This window comes from Convolutriloba macropyga, chromosome 5 (assembly GCF_964194025.1).
Source record: "Convolutriloba macropyga chromosome 5, txConMacr16.3, whole genome shotgun sequence".
In the NCBI taxonomy this organism is placed as follows: Eukaryota; Metazoa; Xenacoelomorpha; order Acoela; family Convolutidae; genus Convolutriloba; species Convolutriloba macropyga.
In genome coordinates, this window is record NC_134472.1 from 1929767 (window position 1) to 1951941 (window position 22175).

Consider the following 22175-nt stretch of genomic DNA (forward strand, 5'->3'; position numbering starts at 1 on the left):
CAAGAATTTCAACATGTTCAACAAAAGTATCTATTCATCATTTCAGTAAGGTACAGATCAACTTACTTTTTTAATGAGAAAACAAAGTAAACTAGAATAGACACTACCGGGTTGACTTAACTTAATTACCATAAAACAGGCCATATATGGTCCAAAAAAGTCCAAACAATTTTCCGTTTTATGATCTTGCTATGGTGACTAAGTTTCCATATATGGTCGGTTTTATGAGAAATAAGTTTTCCAAGGAGAACATTTTTTTGGCTTCCATGGCATGGGTCGGTTTATGGTTTGTAAGTTTCCATATCTGGTCGGTTTTAGGGAAAACAAATTTTGCAAAAAGAGAATTTTTTTCGCTCCCATGGCAATACATGAATGAAACATTGCGCCCTGCGATATATGACTCGTTTTATTGTTTGTAAGTTTTCATATATGTTTTTTTCTGGTTAGTAAGTTTCCATATATGTTCCGTTTTATGGATAATAAGTTTTTATATATGTTCCTTTTATGGCTATTAACTTTGTTGAAAAACCTAAAAGTTAAATATAGCTAATATAGCTAACTCCTGTCGGAAAAGTCTCAAAATCACGTTTAAAAAAGCAAATTATCCTGACTTTTCCAGTATATTCTGCTTTTGTAGCCTTCCTCCTTTTTCTTTCCGGGCTTGAGAAGCAACGGTAAAACGCTGCCCTTATGCCCTCTCTCCAAATAAAACAACAGAAAAAAAGACAACAAACAACCTTTTTTTTGCAAAAATTTGATTCAGATAGAATTTTGCAAAACGCAAACATACCGGCCCATTCAATTGAGAATCTGCAAAAGATTTGAGCAGAATGTGTGTTTCAGAAAACCAGGCTTTCGAGTTGATTTGGGAAAGAACCGAAAAAAATTCTATATTTTGTCTCTTATGAACGTTTTTTAGTTGTTTTTCCTGAAAAGTTTACTTATTTTGCTATTTTTTTATGGTATAATATAAAATAGCGCAATCAATTTTTCAGAAAAACAAAAGGTTGACAGGCTAATGACTTTAATAGCCGCAAAGCGATAGATGGGGCTGTCATTGGCCTACTCATTTTTTTGCAATTCAAAGAATTTGAATTGCATTGGGTTGCTGTCTCTTTTTTACGACCCGCAGAGAAATTATAGTGAGCTTCTTTTCGGACTCTAAGAGGAGTGTTGGTGATTTAATCAATAACTTCTATATTTTGAGGATGTGTTTTAGAATAAGTCAAAAACTGCACGTGATAAAAAACTTTAGGTCAATCTGCTGAACAAAACTCAAGCCGTTAGAGAAAATTTAGAGTAGTGTTTGTTTAAGCACCATTCTGAGAGAGAGCGAGAAAAGTAGATGTGAAAATTCTACGATCAAAATTTTTTGACACGTGTGGCTTTTTGAAAGTTGTTTTTTCAACGCTATCTTTTTCAGCCAAAGGAGTTGGACTCATTTTTCTAAGCAAGAACTGTACGTTTGGATCATTTCTGAACTTTTGAAGCAATTTTTATACTCTTAGATGTAATTCTGAGGTATGTTTGCAATTTTGCCTTCTTGGGCTGTTTTTGTAAATTTCTGTTTTTTTCGTGGCATTCGTGGAGTTGTTTTAGTTTGAAGGAAAATGATAATTATAATCATATTTTGGTCTGTTTTCCTTTACGTGTTTTACCTATTTTTTGTAATTTAAGTTTTTAACAAAAACTTTTTTGATTATTGTTTAATCTAGATCTATTACAGAGTTATTAGTGTTTGTTTTCACTAAAAGTCGGCACTTTTATAAGTGACCATTTTTTGCTGAAATGAGTTATGTAAATTTCTTCATTTCTATCGTTTTCTTCGCTCTTTTTTTACTGTTGATTAGCGTTGGTTGGCTTTGGGTTTTACGTCGATCGAGCTATGGAATGGTTCAAAGGTTTACTGGAACATTTTTTGGGAAATAGCTTCTTCACATTTGTTTAATCAAAATCGTTTTTTGTTTTTTTTTCATCAATTTATTTCTTTTATCATTTCCCTTTCCCTTTCCTGCGTTTGATGTATGTACTGCCGTGTGTTGGTTATTTTAAATCAGATTATTGAAAAGATTAGTTAACTATTGAACGGCGACTATCTGTATAGCAAGCTGTTTTGACAATAGTTGTTTAAAAGTCGCACATTTTCAAAAATTTTTGTCAATTTTTTCACATATCGTATTTGACCTCACATATGTTTTTAGCTTTTCGCAGTTTATTTTTGGAATGATTAGTGATTATTTAATAGAATCGATTCATTTATTGAGGGGATGGCTATGACTTTAATGAATGTATGCTTAGAGTCTGTTTTTTAATCAGTGACTTCTCTTCTCACCGAATGTAAAGTCAAATGCCGCACCTGAAAACAATTGTTTAACTCAATCCACTGAATTGACTTCATTAGAAAAGTGAAAAAGAGAGTGGTTTTTGTTCATGTGTTATTCGAACAAAGCGAGCAAAGTGATTGTGATTAAAATTTTTGCAAAGTGAGAGATATTTTTTCGTTTATTTGCGGTTTTCTTAATTTCTTCTCTATCCTTTTCAGCCAAAGGTCTTTTCTTGAAGTTTTCTGACTAATAATACTATGCTCTGAAGCATTTTCTGCCATGTGATGCAAACAATAGACTTTTTGATAATATTTTGAACTAATTTTGCTGCTTTACACTGTGAAGCGGCTTTTAACACTTTTTGTTGTCCTTCCATGGTTTAGGTTAGTTTTTTGGTCTATTTAACGATCTTTTTGCTTGTTTCTTAAGAAATTCTGCATATTTCTTCTAACTTTGAGTTTTTTGAAAGAGATTTTTTGTTTACCGGTTAATCGACAAGTATTTATTTATTATTGTTAGTAAGAGATGTTAAATGAAAGTTTCTTAGTGGAGTTTATATAATACAGTATTTGATACAATTTTCTATATTTTAAGTTTTTTTGTTGTTCGTTCTTTTAAATGTTTAATAGAAAGTCTCTGACAGGCCGTCCTCGGGTAGGTCACTGAGGGAGCAGCGTAATTGATGCGAAGCAGTACTTTGATTTTTGTAGAAAACTTTTGAACCAACATACTTCATATAGTCTTTATTGCTATTTGGTTTTCTGCGTGTGTACTAGTTTGCAGGTTTTTTCAATTTGGACTCCTTATTTGAATAAGATCTGTTTTTTTTCCGCAAGCGTCTCTGTCAGTGTAATTTTTATCGGACGGGCAACTTGTGACAAAGTTTTACATTTTATTTTAATGTATTTCAGCTAAATTGATTTTTCTAATGTTGTTCCTATTGTATTTACTTTATTTTTTTCAGAATAACGATAAAGTGTTTGAGGCGCATTTTGGATTGATCAGTAGTTGGCTGTAGTCTAAGTGAAAGTGTACTCCGAGTTGTTTCCGGATTCTAGTCTTCTGGCTATGTTTTTAAGATTTGTTCACACATCTTTCTGATTTGCGAAGTCAAAGTAAAGTGATCAATTTGAACGCGCTGAAACAGGAAGTGGAACAAAAAAGCTAGTGATTTTTGCTGCATGATTTTCTTCTGCTCTGATTTCAATGTAGAGTGAGACAGCTGTATTTTGAACAAAAATCCCTTTCTCGCTAGTTGTTTTTGTCTGCATGCGGCCTTTTGACATTGATTTTTTTTTTCATTTTTTCTTCAATTGTGCACTTAATTTTTTTTTCTGAGTGGTTTTTCCAATCGATTCATTATCTGTTCTGTGTCTAGTTTTTTGTATATTCCACAAAAAATTCTGTGAATTATGTCAGAAACTTTCCTGTTAATTTTATTTTGTCGGCAGGATTTTTGTAACAACCATTTGAAGTCACAGTCAAATCTGCTTCTTGTTCGTTCTGGGATGAATTCTCTCTGAATTGCGTGCGTGACGGCACTTTTCACTCTGAGCGGAAAGAGTTTTTGGTTTATTTCGTCATGAAATTTTTGGTCAAACGTGACTTACGTCTGACTCAAAATTGACTCCCTCGTTCTGAAATGGACTTTTATTTGCCTTAATTTAAAGAGATATTGTCATACGTTTAATCAAATTATTCTTAATCAAAATATATCATCTCAGCATTTAATATTAAAAAGTAAAGCTTTTTTTCGTGTTGTGGTTGGTTTGTGTTGACAAATGGCGTTGAAATTTAGGATGAAAGCAAAAACAGAAATTCGCACTAAAATTTTTAAGGTTAAGGCGAGTGTTGTTTTCCCAAGTAATTTTTTACATTTTCGATCCAAAAATTAACCATATTAACTATTTTGAAACAAATATTTTATTTTCTTTTTTTTTCCTTAAAATTTTTGTTAAAGAGTTGCTTTCTGTCTATTTGTTTTCTGTCGGTCAAAAACTATTGGAGAAAATGTTTTCTTGTATCGTAAAGGTTGCTTTGGGCAAATTAGAGCTATCAAAATAGCAAAAATCATTATTGAAGATGTGAAACTAAAATCAGAAAAACGCATTCCTTTCCATTTTCTGCAGTTTTTTGTTGAAATTTTTGAAAAATTTTTGTTGTTTCCTTAGAGCTCACAATTTCAGTATTTTTCAAAGCCGCAGAGACGATAAAAAACGTGGAGTGAACATAAAACAGAAAAATTCATTTTTCAAAAGTGAAATTGGAGATTTTTCTTATATTTCAATTTGTATGCCTTGTGTTGTCAGAACAGATTGTTCGAATTAACTACTTAAAGTGTACTGCAATAGAATTATATTTAAGTGCGAGAGATTTCAAAGACCGCCAGGTTGAAAACTTTAATTCAAATCATAAATAATTTTTTTTTTCAAAATGAAAAGAAATTTTTTTTTTTGTAAATTCTCTGTATCTCTGTATGGAGTTGCCCTTCGATTTGATTGCTTCCAGAATGTGGGTGCTTCTTAAATGTGATCGTATAGCTTTGTTATTGTGAATGAGAATCAAATACAAAATAAACGGCTGTTTTTGGAATATAAAATAACAATTTTTTTCATTTTCCGTTCACATAAAAAATACTAAAATTATCTATTTAATTAAAAAAAAAACAAGGAATGAAAATGCTGAAACGCATATTTTACTGATGGTTTTTTTTCAAAACTAAATTTATTTTAGAGGCTTTTAAAGACGGTCTTTGGCAATCTCGAGACACATGTAGAGTTAGATTGCTGAAAGTGTTAGAAATCTTAAAAATGAAAAACAACATAATATTTGCTACTCGCGGAATTGCAAAAGTTAAAAGCTAAAAGTGCGTTTACTAAAACTAGCTGATGACACATTTGCAAGATTTTGAAGACGAGGGAGAATGGATTGTTATGCTAGTAAATTATCAAAATAGACGAAACTTTGGAAAAAAAATTCAAAAAAAATCATTTTCAATTTTTTTTGTCAATTTTACAATTTTCTATACAATGGCCTCGAGAACTCAAAATTGATTTTTCTATACAAAATAACCAGACATAAATGAACCATACCAACCATGGGTAAAAATCAGTTGCAAAAAATAAACTCAATTTGTCGGGATTTTATTTGTGTGTTTCTGTTTGGTATTTTTGTGATTTTGTTAGTGTGTGTTCATGTGACTGTGTGAGTTTATGTATGTACGTTCGCGCATTTCGCATGTCTAAATTGTGTGTGTATGAAACAGAGAGAGAGGGAGAGAAAGAGAGCGAGAGAGAGGGAGAGAGAGAGAGAGAGGGAGAGGGAGAGAGAGAGAGAGAGAGAGAGAGAGAGAGAGAGAGCGAGAGAGAGAGAGAGAGAGAGAGAGAGAAAGAGTTGACTTGAGTGAGTTGGTTCTTTAGCCACAGACTTCAAAAACTTGAAAAAAAACAAAAAAAAATCTTTTTTTTTGTCCCCGAGGAAATTTTTTTCCAGATCTCGCTGGTAACAAGTCTGAGAGATTTTGAACAAATTATTTTTTTCACTTTGCTCATGAGAAATCAAAAATGACAAAAAGTTTCGAAAAATTTCATTTTAAATTTTTTGCCAAAATTACTCTTTCGAAAAAAAAAGATTTTCTAATTCAACGTGACAAAACTCGAGTAAAGATACAAAAAAAGAACTTTTTTAAAAATGCTTTTTGGCGTGGTGTTTGTATGCTTTTATGGTTTGTATGTTGTATGCGTCTTTCAAAAATTACTACAGATATATTTCCAGCGTGTGTTTGGGAGTTTTTTTGTTTCCCAGAAAAGATGGCATCGTTTTTCGATCAAACAGTACAAGTAATTTTTTCTAATGCATATAATTTGTTTTCGTTAACTCGCAACAATTTCTCAGAAATAAATTAGTGTTTGATCTTGCAATCTTGCGACCGGGACTTGAGTCTAAAATACTTTCAGCGCTGAACCAGCGCATTTCAGGAGCTTAAGAGAATTTAATTCAGGTCTGAAACATTGCATTGCCAGAATATCTTAAGTTTCTTTATGTACAGTTTTTCTTCATTATGATTATATTGAGGTCAGAGAACTACCCCAGGCTAAATCTATCCTGTATAGTCTGAAAATTACTCATACCCCAAAATTAGTTGTGATCAAGATATTGCCATACTTTAGCAGCTTTTAACTGTTATTTACTATAAAAGTATACGTACATTTTTACTTAAGCTAGTTTGTAGACAATAACCAAAAGCTCACTTAGCTGAGTGGTTACACGATTTGCTTCGCAAATTGAATGTTACAAGTACCCACGCGGAAGTTGGAATCGCATATAACGCAGACCCTTTTAGCATGAGTAAAGCTGCACATATTTTTTCCATGCTGTAAATTTTACTCAGTCAGCCACCACAAATGAAGACCAGCCAGTGCAAATTTTGACATGAACAGAGTATTCGCCATCCTAAAAGCACAATGTCTCTAGACTGATTCAGTGCTGATTTGCTCTGCCACCAAACTCCGGTGAGTTATATTGGAAAATACTGTTCTAGGCACGAGCCATCTTGTTTTATTGAAATTGGCAATTATGTGAACTACAACTTTGTAGCAGAGTGAACTGCAATTAGATGTTAGCTGATTTTTGTCTGAGTCAAATTGCTTTGCAGTACTTTGCTTATTGTTTTATTATTTGCCCTCAATTGATACCGTTTTAAACAATATTTCTGACAATATTTTAACTAAGATATAAAAAACAGTTAAGTATGAAAATTGGCAATAACAATAAAACAAAAGCTATTAAATAGTTTTTAGCGAATGCTCTTTCCCTCAAATGGTTGAAAAGAATTCCAAAAGAACGATTGTGTTATTATCCCAATGAACAGATCCACTAGGAGAAAGATATGACTTGCAGACAATCTTAATAGGTAATAGGTTGTTGTTGGTGATAGGTTTCTGTTTCATTTTTTCAATTTATTTTTTTGTGATATATCGAGAAGTGGCGAACTTAGCAACTTAAGTTAAAACTTCGATATATCAAGAAAACTTTCTTACCTGATGTTTGATGAATTGAAATTGAATAATGGCTTCTAATTTGAACCGAATCGTCGATTCAAATTTGTTTATACCACAACTTTATCAGTGTACATAAACCATAAGTTTGTGTGATAGATTCGACCTTCCCACCACCAGATATGATCAGAAACCAACTCTCCGACCTCCAAGTAGATAGAAATGACATGTTTTCAGGTAGGGAGAACAATGTGTTAAGTGCGAAAGACTGCACTAGTACTTGCCATATACAACAAGGGGAAAAATTTGTTCAGAACTGAGGTGTAAATTAACCCATATCAGTTTATCTATATTTAGACGGATCTGTAAATTTTCATACTGATACGGACTATAAATACCTGAGAAATTTTGTAAAATTAGGCCATTTTGAATTCAATTATTAAAATATTAAAATTCGTGTTACTCGTGCTCGAGACCAGGACAATGGTGTCCAGACCACCAAACGACCGACAAACCTTGGATCTGTAAAAATGCTGAATCCTGTACTGCGTGGATCATGTCTTTGGTGGCGAAATATCGCGCAGAAAAGAAAGAAGACAAAGTCAACACAGACGGTACAATCGTGGACCTACGGGTAACAAATCTCTTTCTTAGTATATGCGGCCAGGACGCACTAGGAGCCTTATGAGCTCTAAAAATTTGGTAGACACTCCTTTTAAAGAAATCAGACAAGCTATTCAAAACTATATTTCCCCTAATGAGAGAGTAGGAACGGCAGAAAGGGCTAAATTTCTGTCCGTTGTCTAAGGCGTTGGAGAATCTGACGACAATTTTCTAGCGCGCCTCAGTGGAGAAGCACATTTTTGTGACTTCGAAAAACATAAAACAGTAACCAACCCTGAGGAAGAGTTGGTTAAAAAAATATATCTCAGGTTTCAGAGACCCCGAGGCCAAATTAAGACTATTAGACGGCATTAAAACTAAGCCGACCCTGTATCTGTCTGAAATGACAGAAAACTTACAGTTCAGAAGTCAAGCAATGGCTTTTGCGAGTTCCTCAACGGTAACAGGCCATTTGTAATGAAAAAAGAAGTGGGATACAATTTCAAAAAGACCTTCAGAAAACCTAGTTAAAAGTTCACTTGTAATAAAGGCAATGGTAACTTGGGTAATAGATGTGGAGGTAAGCCACACAGTAGCAAGCGGTGTCCGGCCTTGATTAAGAAAAATAGCACCTGTGAAAAGGTGGGACACTTTTCTGAAATTTGCAGAAGTAAAACCCAGCCTAATTCAGTCAAATCTGACCAGCACAACAATTTTTGCGAGGAAGAGGGTAAGTTGCCTGGTCAAACATCATCCGAAATGGAGATGTGAGTGTACTATACACGGTAAAACATGTTTAAAATGTCGATGACATGGGAGTAAATTACAGTAAAAGACCATAAAATAAAAATGCAAGTTGATACCGGTGCTGATAGTACCGTGATGTCATCATCACCGTGAGCTTGGTAAACCTCAGTTAAATGGGAAAGTCAGACGTTTTGAGGCCTATGACGGTCATTAACTGACGCTTCTGGGATCACTAACATGTGATGTTGAGTGCAACGGAAGCAAGAACGGAAGCAAGCAGTAATGCAATCCGACAAAAAAAATTGGGCTACTTGGGAGAGCCATACTACCCCAAGAAGCCATCAGTGCAATGAGTGATGAAAGATTACCTGCAGTCAAAAGATACAAAGCGCCGGAAACTCATACCGGGATCACAGCCCTTGTTCTGCAAAGCCTGAAAGATACCTCTACGTCTCCAAGACAGGCTCAAAGAGAAGCTAGAGACCAGGGTACGACAGGGCATCCTGGAGCCAGTACAATCTAGTGGGGTCAGCGGAAGAAAAATGGAGCTCTGAGACTATGCGTGGATCTGAAAGTTCACATCAGTGGCAAAGTTATGGACGAGGACTATCCAATCCCAGACATGGAGACCACTTTCCATGATCTCCATGGGGCCTCTTACTTTGGAAAATTTGACTTATCAGACGCATACTATCAAATTGAGCTGGACGCGGATGCATATGGAACATGCACAATCAACAGATCGCAAGTTTTGTTACAGATGTGAAGGCTTCCTCAGGGCCTAAAGAACTCTTCATCAATCTTCCAGAATAGCCTTGAATCAACTCTCAAAGGAATCAAGGATGTGGTCATATTCCAAACGACGTCCTGGTATATGGAACAACAAAGGATCAGTACGAGAAACGAATGCTTGCAGTCAAGAGTCGGCTACGTGAAAAAAATTTCACCATCAACGAGAAAAAAAACCAACTGAAAACCAGTTTCAAGCGTAAGTTTTCTTGGTTACTCTGTTTCCAAAGAAGAAATGGCACCCGATCCTAAACTTGTTGAGAAAATCAAAAATGCAAAACCACCACCAAATATGAAACAACTCGAGTCCTTTGTCGGCTTAGCAAATTTTTATGGTCGAATGAAACCGGATTTTGTAACAAAAATGCTACCCCTAAACAAAATTTGATAAGAAGAATTCAGATATGAAAAGAAAGAGCAAAAAGCTTCGGAAAACATCAAAAACGGGTTATGTGGTAACCCTCTAGTACAGCCTTACAGCTTAACGAAGGAAGCAACCGTGACAACAGACGCCTCAGAGAAAGCTATAGGCGGGGTACTCTCACAAGAAGGACATCCTGTGATCTACGTCTCGAAGAAGTTGTCACAAGCCGAACAAAATTTTTCTAATATTGAGCGAGAGGCACTTGCAATCGTGTTTGTGGTCACAATATAGAAACAATTCCTACTCGCAAGAAGGTTCACTCTACAGACTAATCACAAACCTCTCAAATATCTCTTCACCCCAGATGAAGAAATTCCTAAAACCGCATCAGCAAGAATTTCAAGATGGGCAATAGCGCTGATGGGATTTGACTTTGAATTGAAATATACACCCGGAGGACAGATCCACCACGCTGACGCTTTGAGCAGACTAGACTTTGACGACGACGATGACAATGATCGAGTATGCTTTGCTCTTGACAATGTCTACTTCGTCCAGTCCAACCTGGTGACCTAGTCAGACATCAAAACTGAGCTGGGATCGAATCGACTCTTTCAGATGTCATCACACGAATAAAAGGTGGCATCTGGAAACAGTTCTCAGAAGCAGAGAAAGGATTTGAACAACAGAAAGACGCCTTGACCATTAACAATGGAATCATATTTCGAGGAATTGTGCCTTTCATTCCACAAAAACTAAGACCCATGGTGATTGCCAAAACTCATGAGACTCACCCAGGCAAAAATGCAGCTGAAACAGCAATTCGAATGATGGCTTGGTGGCCTGGCATCAGTCATGATGTTCTTCGATATAATAGTAAATGTAAGCGATGCCAAGAAAACAGGCCTAGCCTGGGGAAAACAGTTTCTACTTGCCCGGAAGCTGAAGTTTGGGAAAGACTCCACATGGACTGGGGTTACGTTAAGGATCAAGGTAATAGCTTATTGGTGGTAGACGCAGGATCAGGTTGGATAGAAGCCTTCCCTGCGGGAAATAGAACCTCACAAACAGTGAAGGTGCACTTGAGTCAAATTTTTGCAAGATTTGGGATACCAAGAAAATTGGTAACAGACAGTGGACCTGAGTTTGTGAACAGTGATCTAAGGCAATGATGTAGCATGGTGTAGCCCATCTACCATCCAAGAGCAAATGGTATTGCTGAACGAGCGGTCCAATTAGTGAAACGAGCTATTCACGCCTGGAGTCCAAATCTGAATGTATCTTTTGGCGCTTTCCTACAGCGGGCTTTGATGACACATCTGAAAACTTCCAAGACGCGGGGCAAAACTCCTGTAGAACTGCTGCTGGGACGCAAGTAAGGCTTTCAGCAGTCACTGATTTTGATCTGTGTGAACGAGTCCTCTTCAAGCCGACGAACAGTTCACCAACGGTTCCAGCTACTTTCATTATCAGTAAAGGAATGAACACTTCGTTCATTCAGCCGGAGAATTAAAACAAGACAGTGCTTGTTAGTGACAACCAAATTGCACGGCTAGAGCCTGACAACATCAAGACTGAATCTACTGACTCACAGTCTGAGAGCAGTAGGGACGACATAGACGTGGCATTCCCAACTCTACAGAAGAAACCTCAGTAGTTGAAGGGGAACAACCTTCAGTGACCTCGAGAACTTCAAGCAGAAATAAAAAACAACCAGAAAAACATTCTTAACTGATGTTTGGTGAAGTGAAATTGAATAATGGCTTCTTTTTTGAACCGAATCGTTGATTCAATTTTGTTCATACCACAAGTTTATCAGTGTACATAAACCAAAAAATTGTGTGATAGATTCGACCTTCCCACCACCAGATATGATCAGAAACCAACTCTCCTACCCTCCCAGTAGATAGAAATGACATGTTCTCAGGTAGGAAGAACAATGTGTTAAATGCAAATGACTGCACTAGTATTTGCCATATACAACAAGGGGAAAAATTTGTTCGCAACTAAGGTGTAAATTAACCCATATCAGTTTATCTATATCTAGACGGATCTGTAATTTTTCATACTGATACGGACTATAATTACCAGTGAAATTTTGGACACTTAGTCCGTTTTGAATTCAATTACTAAAATATTAAAATTCTTGTTACTCGTGCTCGAGACGACGACATTTTTGGTATTATTTTTGATACGCAATGCTGCAATCACAGTATTTTAGTTGTTTCCGGAAATGTTTAGTTTTTACGACTTCCTTTTTTGACTATTTCCTTTTCGAATTTTGACTTGACTGTTATAGAACGTGCTTGAAATCATTCACAGCCCGTACCTAACTCTAAGCCCATTTCTTTACTGAGTCAGAGTCTATTTCATGTCACATTTTGAACTGAATTTGTCTGATTCAGAGCTAATTCAGTGATTCATACTGAATTATCTTCTGATTCAGAGGAATACAGAATACTTTCTCTGTATTTTTGCTCTGATTCAGAGAAATTCGGAAATCACTCCACATTTGGTTCTGAAACTCTTCTGAATCAGTACTAGAAGTTGAAAAATCTCTGAAATTGTTCTAAGTCAGTATTGATTTGCACTGAACCTTAGGCACGGGAGGACTTCTGGTTTTTGTGATACATATTAGTTCACATTTGCGTTCATTTTTCAAGGTCAAAAATTCTTTATGAGAATTTTAAAATTATATTTCTTAACAGTCCTATCTGACAATGGCCGTCTGGTCCCGGTCGGGAGAGATGCCGTTGTCGTCTTTCTTCTTCAATTCGTTGGGTTTTGTTGTTTCAAATTAGAATCCTTGTTTCAATTTCTTTATTCAATCATTTCTTTTGTTTCGCCACGTGCACCTTTGTTTAGCTTGTTTTCGATGATTATGATTCAAACGTGTCGAAGAAATCAAGTTTACAACATTTAGGGTGCAAAATGTAATTAAAAATTATCACATCGATAACATTCTCGGGGCCTACCTAACCTGCCGGGGGTGTTTTTGGGAAAACATGTGCAAGTTTAACAGCTGGTCGGGTTAAGAAGCCTAAAGCAGTTTTTACTTCACATGACCTAGCTGTTTTGTCGGGGCCGGTGAATGTCCTTGTCACGCGTCCCAGGGGCCAAATTCCTCTTGGGGTCCATTCTTCCAAAACCCAAACAACGTCATTCACTTCCAAATTGGCATCAGGTTTTAACCACTTCTTCCTTGTGTTCAGGGTTGGAATGTACTCTTTTAGAAGTCTCTTCCAGATTGCTTCGAGTCGTTGTCGCATTTGGGTCCACGTCTTCGTCTGGATTGTGGGAGTCTCTTTGAAGACACACGCTGGGACATTGGGAAACGCTCTACCGATCAGAAAGTGGTTGGGTGTCAACGGGTCCTCGTCCTCGATGTCACTTTTAACGTGTGTTAAAGGTCTCGCATTGACAAGACTCTCTGTTTCGATAACAATGGTGGAGAAGACGTCCCATGTCAATTTCGCAGATCCGAGATTCAAGAGAAGAGCTCGTTTTACAATTTGTACGAGCCTCTCCCACACCCCACCGAAATGAGGAGCAGAAGGAGGGTTTAGACGCCATTCGGCGGACTCGTTCATTAGTTTCTGTCTAATGAAATCATGGTCAAGTTTGAGGGGTTGTCTTTGTATCTGTTTTCTGGCTCCAAGAAAGTTGCTACCATTGTCACTGAGGAAGAGTCGAGGTTGTCCGCGTCTGGCGATAAATCTTCGGATGGCCGTCATGCAAGTGGTTGTCGTTAAGTCTTCTGTCACTTCCAAGTGCACAGCTCGTGTGACTAGACAATTGAAGAGGCAGATATAGGCTTTTTCTTCTTTGTTCCGCTGAATAACAGTAAAAGGGCCAATATAGTCGATTCCAACGTTTGTAAAAACTACAGGAGACTGGTCGTGTGGAAATCTGATGTTGGGTAGATCCGCCATAGGTGGTTGAAGTCCTTGGCCTTTGAATCGTCTGCAATCAAAGCACCTGTAGGTGATACTACGGAGGGCGTCTCGAAGACCAAACACATAAAAGTTTTGTTGCACATAGTTCTTCACATATTCAGTTCCAAAATGCATACAGATTTCGTGGCATTTGATTAGAAAGAGTCGGGTAATGAACTCTTTTGCGTTTAGAATAATTGGGTGTTTCTTGTTGTAACACAATGTACTCCTTTTGGTTCTGCCGCCAACACGCAAAATGTTGTCTTGGAGAAACGGGGAATGCTGTAGAAGTTGGTCTTTCGTTGGAAGAGATTTCTTCTGGTTCAGTAAGCAGATTGAAGTACCGAAAGAGGTCTGTTGTGACGCTTTGAACAGGTGATTTCTCGATTTTTCAATATCCGTACAGTTGAGAGCTCTTTTTTGCTTGGTTTTAATTATGTCCAGGAAGCGAAAGACTTGTGCGGTTGCTTTGAGTAGCTTGGTCCACTTCGAGAATCTCTCGACGTCAATGATTGCTTTTACTGGTTGTTGTATTGTTGTGACGTTTGTTTTCTCCGCGCTGAGTATCTTGTTCCAGCTGTCTTTTGGTTCGAACAAAAACGAGAGTGGAGTTAGCCAAAGTTTTGGCAGCTCATCTGGATCAATACCACGAGATACGTGATCGGCTGGGTTATTCTTACCACTGATGTGATACCAGCTATCAGATGATGAGTTGTCTTGAATTTCGCGCACCCTGTTGGAAACGTAAACTTTAAGCTTGTCGGTGCTCTTAATCCACGCTAGGACTGCTGTGCTGTCACACCAAAAGACGGTTTCCTTGAACAAAATATTTTGGTGGGTTTTAACGAACCTAGCTAAGCGGGTTCCAAGAACTGCGGCCTGGAGCTCCATTTTAGGAATACTGAGCTGCTTGATCGGAGCAACCTTGGCTTTGCTTATGAGAAACGAGCATGAAACGTCATTTTCTGAAGAAGTTCTGATATAAGCTACAGCTCCATAAGCTAGTTGCGAGGCGTCGCTGAATATATGGAGTTCATGTAGTTCATTTGTTGTTGATTTGGGATTTATGCAGCGAGGAAATTCAATAGGTGGTGCAGATTGATATTTATCAATCCATTTTTGGATCAGAATCCGTTTTTCGAGCGGCAAAGGGTCATCCCACGCTAATCCTTCTTTCCATACATCCTGTAGAATAATCTTGAGTGTAATTACTAGCGGGGCTATAATGCCTAACGGATCAAAAAGACAGGCGATTAGCGACAGAAGTTTCCTAATTGAGTAGCTGTTACCGTTGTTGTCAAACTTTGATGGTTTCTTGTGGAATAATCTGTCAGCCGACTTATTTCAGTGAACTCCAAGCACTCGATGACAAGTTTTGTCGTTTTCGTCGCTGTCGTCAAAATCTTGTATAGCGGATCTTTCGTTTGAGACAAATTTTGTCAAATTGAACCCGCCTTTCGAAAGCGTTTTCTTAAGCAGAGCTGTGTCATCTTTAGCCTTTTGAACTGTCTCGAACGAGTGTACAAAATCGTCCATATAAAAACTGTTGTAGACTAAATCTTTAACGGCCTGGTTTGGCGAGAAATCGTTAGCAGTTTTTTGAAGAACAAAGATTGCTGTTGTTGGCGAGCATCGAGCGCCGAAGATTAGGCGGGTGTACTGTAACTGTTTTATACTTCGCTCAGTTGGCCACAGAAATCTCATGGAGGGTTGATCTGTTTCTATAATGCCGACCTGCATAAACATGGCTTCAATATCAGCCGTGATAGCAACAGGTTTTTCTCTAAATCGAAGTAAGAGCCCGACAAGATTGTTTAGTAAGTCGGGTCCTGTGAGAAGATTGCTATTCAGTGAACTTCCTTTGAATGTTGATGCAGCGTTTGAGACACGGCGCACCTTTCCTGGTTTATTGGGATTGGTAACAGGATGGTGTGGTAGGTACCAGACACGATCGGGTGTAGTGTCACTGAAAGTTACTGGTTTGACATATCCTTTTTCAAGGTCAGTGTCGAGTGTTTTCTGATACATATCTTTCAAGGCTTTGTCTTTCTTGAGTTTTTTGTCCAGGCTTTGGACTTGAGCTTTTGCTACGGGGTAATTGTTCTCAAGGGTAACTTTTTCTCTCCAGAGGAGACCGATTTCATATCTTTCTCCTGTATGTCTCACTGTGTTGTTAAATATTTCTACTGCCCTTTGGTCGTTCTTGGAGAGGGAAATTTCGTCTTCATTTTCTGTTCCAGATGTGTCAATTTTCCAGAAACTGGTCACGGATTCGGTTAAAGGGTCTTCATCATCTTCTGTTGAAAAAGTCATTTCCCTATCGAAAGCCTCAAAACTATCTGACAGAAAGTTTGTTCTTTCGGGTTTCTCTTTGTCAAATTTAATGGGGCCTGTTATGGTCCATCCAAGTAAATTGCGAATGGCAAACGGGGTGTTTTTAGGACCCTGCAAGAACTCTCGCTCGATTATGTACTGTGTTGCATCAATTCCAAGCAGGACTTGGATTTTGTTGTTTTCCAATTGCGGAAAGTTGATGTGTTGTAGGTGTGGGTACTTGCTGCATACCTCATTTAACTGTGTCACGGGCGCGTCGTCGAAGTGCCAATTTTTTATTGAGTAAACGTAGTTTAGACGGAACAATGGTCGTTGGCTCCGGAAAAGCCCGATGTCAAGCTCTACTAGCTTTGCTTCCATAGAAGAGTCGCCAAAAGCAGTTGAGACGTTCAGAGTCGTTTCCGAGCTTGTTTGTGGTGCATTCAGTTTGGTAATCATCGGATCGAAAGCATATGAGATTGTGCTGCAGCTGTCTAATAGCGCGTAGCACTCGAAGTGCTCGTTGCGTCCAAACAGTTTTATGGGTATCATTGGCAATTGATTTCGGATTCTCCTCGGGAAGACAGGTGTATAACTTGGCGGTTTTGTTCCGCTATTTATATCTTCGAACAATTCACAAAGGGGCAATTTGTGTTGTGTGATGTTTTTTTTCTGATTAGGGCTATAGTTTTTATCGTGTAGCATTGAATGATGCTTGCGTGAGCAATGTCTACATAATACTTTTGATGGGCAATTTTTTGCATTGTGATTGGGACTTAGACAGTTTTAGCAGAGCAGATTTTTCTTCACTTCCGAGTTTCGCTCAGATGGTGACATCTGCAAAAATTTAGAACATTTTCCAATGTAGTGGTCGCCTTGATCTACTGGGCATTTCTTGCTCTTAGTTTGCTGAGTGTTGGAAGAATTTCTTTCGGAAATTCGGTTGTTGTTCGAGGTAGTACTTCCGCTGTTGTTCATAAACTGTGATGTTCCTTCAATATTGTCTCGTCGCACGTTATTGTGACTATAATTGTTGACTGCCTCGCTTCCGTTTCTGAAACTACCGTTTGTGTTCGAGTTTCTGTTGCCATATCTTTTGTTTTTGTTTATGTTTTGATTAAAGAACTTGGATTGATGGTTGTTATTTCCATTGTGGTGGTTATTTTTGTCTCGCCGATTAAAATTTGTTTGTTTTCCGTTATCATTCGGTTGATTTTGAAGTGATACTGACTCCTGTAGCTGTTCACAAGCTCTAGCTTGTCTATCCATCCAATTTGAGAGGTCTTCTATTCTTGGGAAGGTACTATTGATATCCACAAGGTGTTCACTCCACTTCATTTTCAAAGACCATGGTAATTTATCCCGTGCTATCCGAACTAAGTACGTTGACTTCAAATCGGCATAGAATCCATGGGCGTTGAATGTTTGAACCAGTTTACGTAGAAAGGACGCATAGCTGATCAACGTCGCGTGATCGCTTGATTGTGGTCGTTGCCATAGCTCTAGTTCTTTGGTTAAGGCTGATACGACGTGCTGCGGGTTTCCAAAGCGGCGTTCCAGTTCCGACAACGCTTCGTGATAAAAACCTGGGTTGCACAAATATCCAGATACGGCCTCTTTTGCTGAGCCAATGACTAGGGACTGCAGGCAGCTCATTCTTTCAATGTCCGAGATGTTGCGATTATTGTGGATTACTGATGAAAACATGCTAGACCACTCATTCCATTTCAGAGGATCTCCGTCAAACTTATTTACGCGAATGTCTGGGAGCTTGACCGAGCGGTGGTTATTTCGGAAGAAGGGCTGGTGTTGATTGTGGTTCTGGTAGTTCTGATATTCGCCTGGATACGCGTAGTAACCATTGAGGGCTGGTTGGGTTGTAGCGTAGTTACCTTGTTGTTCAACGAGGATTTCAGGATTTCTTCCTGCGTCAGTCTCGTTATAAAAGTGACGACGACCGAGAACATTTTGTTGATCTGGCATGGCTACAGGGGCAACATATTTGCTTCGGTTCGTATCGAAGCTTTTTTTTGTTTCAACTGGCACGCTAAAAACTTCCGTGGCAGCTGTTGATCCGTTAGCTTGTGCAATGAAAGGCCGATCTGTTTTCTGGTAGCTGTTCTTACTTAGTGGAGAAGTGTTTGTTGGATTCATGTTGCCTGTTTCTTCGCTCCCAATGAAATACGGTCGATTGGTTGTTGAAGGGGGAACCGGCATTTCATTGCTGGATTCGACTTGATTTGTCCTTATAGGGTTGGTGTTTGAGAACGCTTCATAGCTGTTGGTGTTAATGTTCACTATTTCATTCTCAGAATTCCTTATGGTGTTTTGATTCGGCAGTAGGCTGTTTGCATCGCGAACGCATTTATCTGTAAGTTGAAGACTAGGGATATTATTCAGAGGACCTGAGGCTTCGTTTGTTGTTTGTGGCATAGCGCTACTTGTAGACGAATGATCCAAGGAAATGATCATAGTTGGTCCCTTGTCAACATTTTTGTCCAACTGTCTGTTAGGGTCTTCTTGTCTCAATGGAGAATGATTTTTCTGTTGTTGATCAGCACGGAAAATTGACTGATAGTATGAGGGCTCAAAATTGGCCTCGTTAGCTTTCCTATAGGCGTCGAATGGATAATATTGACTTGTCGGCGTAGTTATCTGGTGGCTAGAGACTAAAGATTTTTGATTTTCTTTTGAGATATTATGATCGCCTGATCCTTGATGCTGAAAAAAAATCAGAAACTCCGGGTTGATCTAGTTGTGACGTTTTGTCTGGTTCAGTTGGGTTTTGATCCTTGTTCTGCTTTTCCTCATTGGATGATGCAACTCTTTGGATGTTTCTATTTCTCAGCTCTTAAAGTACGCTGTTGGTCGAGTTGACAAAATTATTTGACTGGTTTTTAATTTTTTCTTGGTTCTGGGCTGCATCAAAAGTGTACCCAAACGGAACTTTTTTGTTGTGCTGATTATCATTATTTCTATTATCCTTTCTACCTTCAGCTTTGGAAGCAGTTGATAGGTAGCTGTGTACTGATGAGCGACTGCTTGCTCTCGACCGAAGCTGTCTCTTCGTGATCTCGTGCTGTTTGACGGTTTGCATAATTTCAATTTTCATCGACGTGAGTTCTTCCGCTTCTTCGAGAGGTTCTACCACTTGAGTGCTTTCAGATTACGTCATGAAGTCAACGAGTACTTCAGCTTGTTCTATCAGCTTTTTGAACTCTTGATATGTTTCTAAGATTATTTCAGGTTCCAGATCATCTGAAATTTGTTTTTTGATCTCTCGAAATAGTAGCTGCGTTGTCTTTAATCGTTGTTTAAAAAGCTTGACGGTGCTACTGATGTTTTGCTTGCCGTTACTCGCTTTTATTTTTCTTGGCAAATTTGTCCTCATTTTCTCACACTTTGTAATGAGCAGCCGTTTGTGTGAATTGGTCCAGTTTGAAGGAGCTTTCAAAACCCACTCTAATGGCTTTTGGTGTCACAAAATACGGTTAGGTGGTCCAAATTTGGTGGCCTTTGGGGTTGATGGAGTGAATATTGGGGGGCTAATTTGACTAATTTGATTGACCTTTGAGGGGCACTTTGGTGACTTTGGGGAGCACTCTGCGTGACTTTGGGGGGCACTTTGTGTGACCTTGGGGGCCAGGTGTGCTCAACTTGGGTGAGCTTGGGGGCACTCTGGGTGACCTTGGGGGATACTTAAGTGACCTTTGGAGCCACTTTGTGTGACCTTGGAATCAGGTATGTTCAACTTGGGTGACCTTTGGGGGCACTTTGTTGACTTTGGGGGGCACTCTGGGTGACATTGGGGGGAACTTTAGTGACCTTTGGGGGGGGGCTTTAGTGACCTTTGGGGCTCTTTGTGTGACCTTGGTGGGCACTCTGAGTGATCTTGTGGGGCAGCTGGCTCGTGGCGGGCACTGCTAGGACGGGTTTGGCACTACTGGATTGTGCTGGCTCTTGTAGGGCACTGCTGGGGTTGTGCTGGCTCGTGGCGGGCAAAGCTGAGTCGTGCCTGCTCGTGGCGGGCACTGCTGGGTCGTGCTGGCTCGTGGCGGGCACTGCTGGGTCGTGCTGGCTCGTGGAGGGCACTACTGGGGTCGTGCTGGCTCGTGGCGGACACTGCTTGGTCGGGCTGGCTCGTGGTGGGCACTACTGGGTCGTACTGGCTCGTGGCGGGCACTGGTGGGTCGTGCTGGCTTGTGGCGGGCACTGCTGGGTCGTGCTGGCTCGTGGCGGGCACTGCTGGGTCGTGCTGGCTCGTGGCGGGCACTGCTGGGTCGTGCTGGCTCGTGGCGGGCACTGCTGGGTCGTGCTGGCTCGTGGCGGGCACTGCTCGGTCGTGCTGGCTCGTGGCGGGCACTGCTGGGTCGTGCTGGCTCCTGGCGGGCACTGCTGGGTCGTGCTGGCTCGTGGCGGGCACTACTGGGGTCGTGCTGGTTCGTAGCGGGCACTGCTGGGTCCTGCTGGCTCGTGGCGGGCACTACTAGGGTCGTGCTGACACGTGGTGGGCACTACTGGGTCGTGATGGCTCGTGGCGGGCACTGCTGGGGTTGTGCTGGATCGTGGCGGGCACTGCTGGGTCGTGCTGGCTCGTGGAGGGCACTAATGGGGTCGTGCTGGCTCGTGGCGGGCACTGCTTGGTCGGGCTGGCTCGTGGTGGGCACTAATTGGTCGTACTGGCTCGTGGCGGGCACTGCTGGGTCGTGCTGGCTCGTGGCGGGCACTGCTGGGTCGTGCTGACTCGTGGCGGGCACTGCTGGGTCGTGCTGGCTCGTGGCGGGCACTGCTGGGTCGTGCTGGCTCGTGGCGGGCACTGCCGGGTCGTGCTGGCTCGTGGCGGGCACTGCTGGGTCGTGCTGGCTCGTGGCGGGCACTACTGGGGTCGTGCTGGCTCGTGGCGGTCACTGCTGGGTCGTGCTGGCTTGTGACGTGCACTACTGGGGTCGTGCTGGCTCGTGGGGGGCACTGCTGGGTCGTGCTGGCTCGTGGCGGGCACTGCTGGGTCGTGCTCGCTCGTGTCGGGCACTGCTGGGTCGTGCTGGCTCGTGGCGGGCACTGCTAGGTCGTGCTGGCTCGTGGCGGACACTGCTGGGTCGTGCTGGCTCGTGGCGGGCACTGCTGGGTTGTGCTGGCTCGTGGCGTGCACTACTGGGGTCGTGCTGGCTCGTGGCGGGCACTGCTGGGTCATGCTGGCTCGTGGCGGGCACTACTGGGGTTTTGCTGGCTCGTGGCGGGCACTGCTGGGTCGTGCTGGCTTGTGAAGTGCACTACTGGGGGTCGTGCTGGCTCGTGGCGGGCACTGCTGGGTCGTGCTCGCTCGTGTCGGGCACTGCTGGGTCGTGCTGGCTCGTGGCGGGCACTGCTGGGTCGTGCTGGTTCGTGGCGGGCACTGCTGGGTCGTGCTGGCTCGTGGCGGGCACTGCTGGGTTGTGCTGGCTCGTGGCGTGCACTACTGGGGTCGTGCTGGCTCGTGGCGGGCACTGCTGGGTCCTGCTGGCTCGTGGTGGGCACTACTGGTGTCGTGTTGGCTCGTGGCGGGGACTGCTGGGTCTTGCTGGCTCGTGGGGGGCACTGCTGGGTCGTGCTGGCTCGTGGCGGGCACTGCTGGGTCGTGCTGGCTCGTGGCGGGCACTGCTGGGTCGTGCTGGCTCGTGGCGGGCACTGCTGGGTCGTGCTGGCTCGTGGCGGGCACTGCTGGGTCGTGCTGGCTCGTGGCGGGCACTGCTGGGGTCGTGCTGGTTCGTAGCGGGCACTGCTGGGTCCTGCTGGCTCGTGGCGGGCACTACTGGGGTCGTGCTGACACGTGGTGGGCACTACTGGGTCGTGCTGGCTCGTGGCGGGCACTGCTGGGGTTGTGCTGGCTCGTGGCGGGCACTGCTGGGTCGTGCTGGCTTGTGACGTGCACTACTGGGGTCGTGCTGGCTCGTGGGGGGCACTGCTGGGTCGTGCTGGCTTGTGGCGGGCACTGCTGGGTCGTGCTCGCTCGTGGGGGGCACTGCTGGTTCGTGCTGGCTCGTGGCGGGCACTGCTGGGTCGTGCTGGCTCGTGGCATGCACTACTGGGGTCGTGCTGGCTCGTGGCGGGCACTGCTGGGTCGTGC

The 22175-nt window shown here is 41.5% G+C and overlaps 2 protein-coding genes across 2 annotated transcripts in view; one reads left to right on the plus strand and one right to left on the minus strand.

Annotated features, from left to right (window-relative positions):
- The window catches only part of LOC142339039 (calcineurin B homologous protein 1-like), a 416603-nt gene that overhangs the window by 131348 nt on the left and 263080 nt on the right, over positions 1–22175 (plus strand). The gene's annotated exons all lie outside the window — the stretch shown is intronic.
- On the minus strand, positions 12800–16624 carry LOC142339686 (uncharacterized). Its single transcript, XM_075389905.1, has 2 exons — positions 15210–16624; positions 12800–14777 (listed from the first exon to the last, which is right to left on the minus strand). The coding sequence occupies exons 1-2, from the start codon at positions 16622–16624 to the stop codon at positions 12800–12802; spliced, it is 3393 nt and encodes a 1130-aa protein (XP_075246020.1).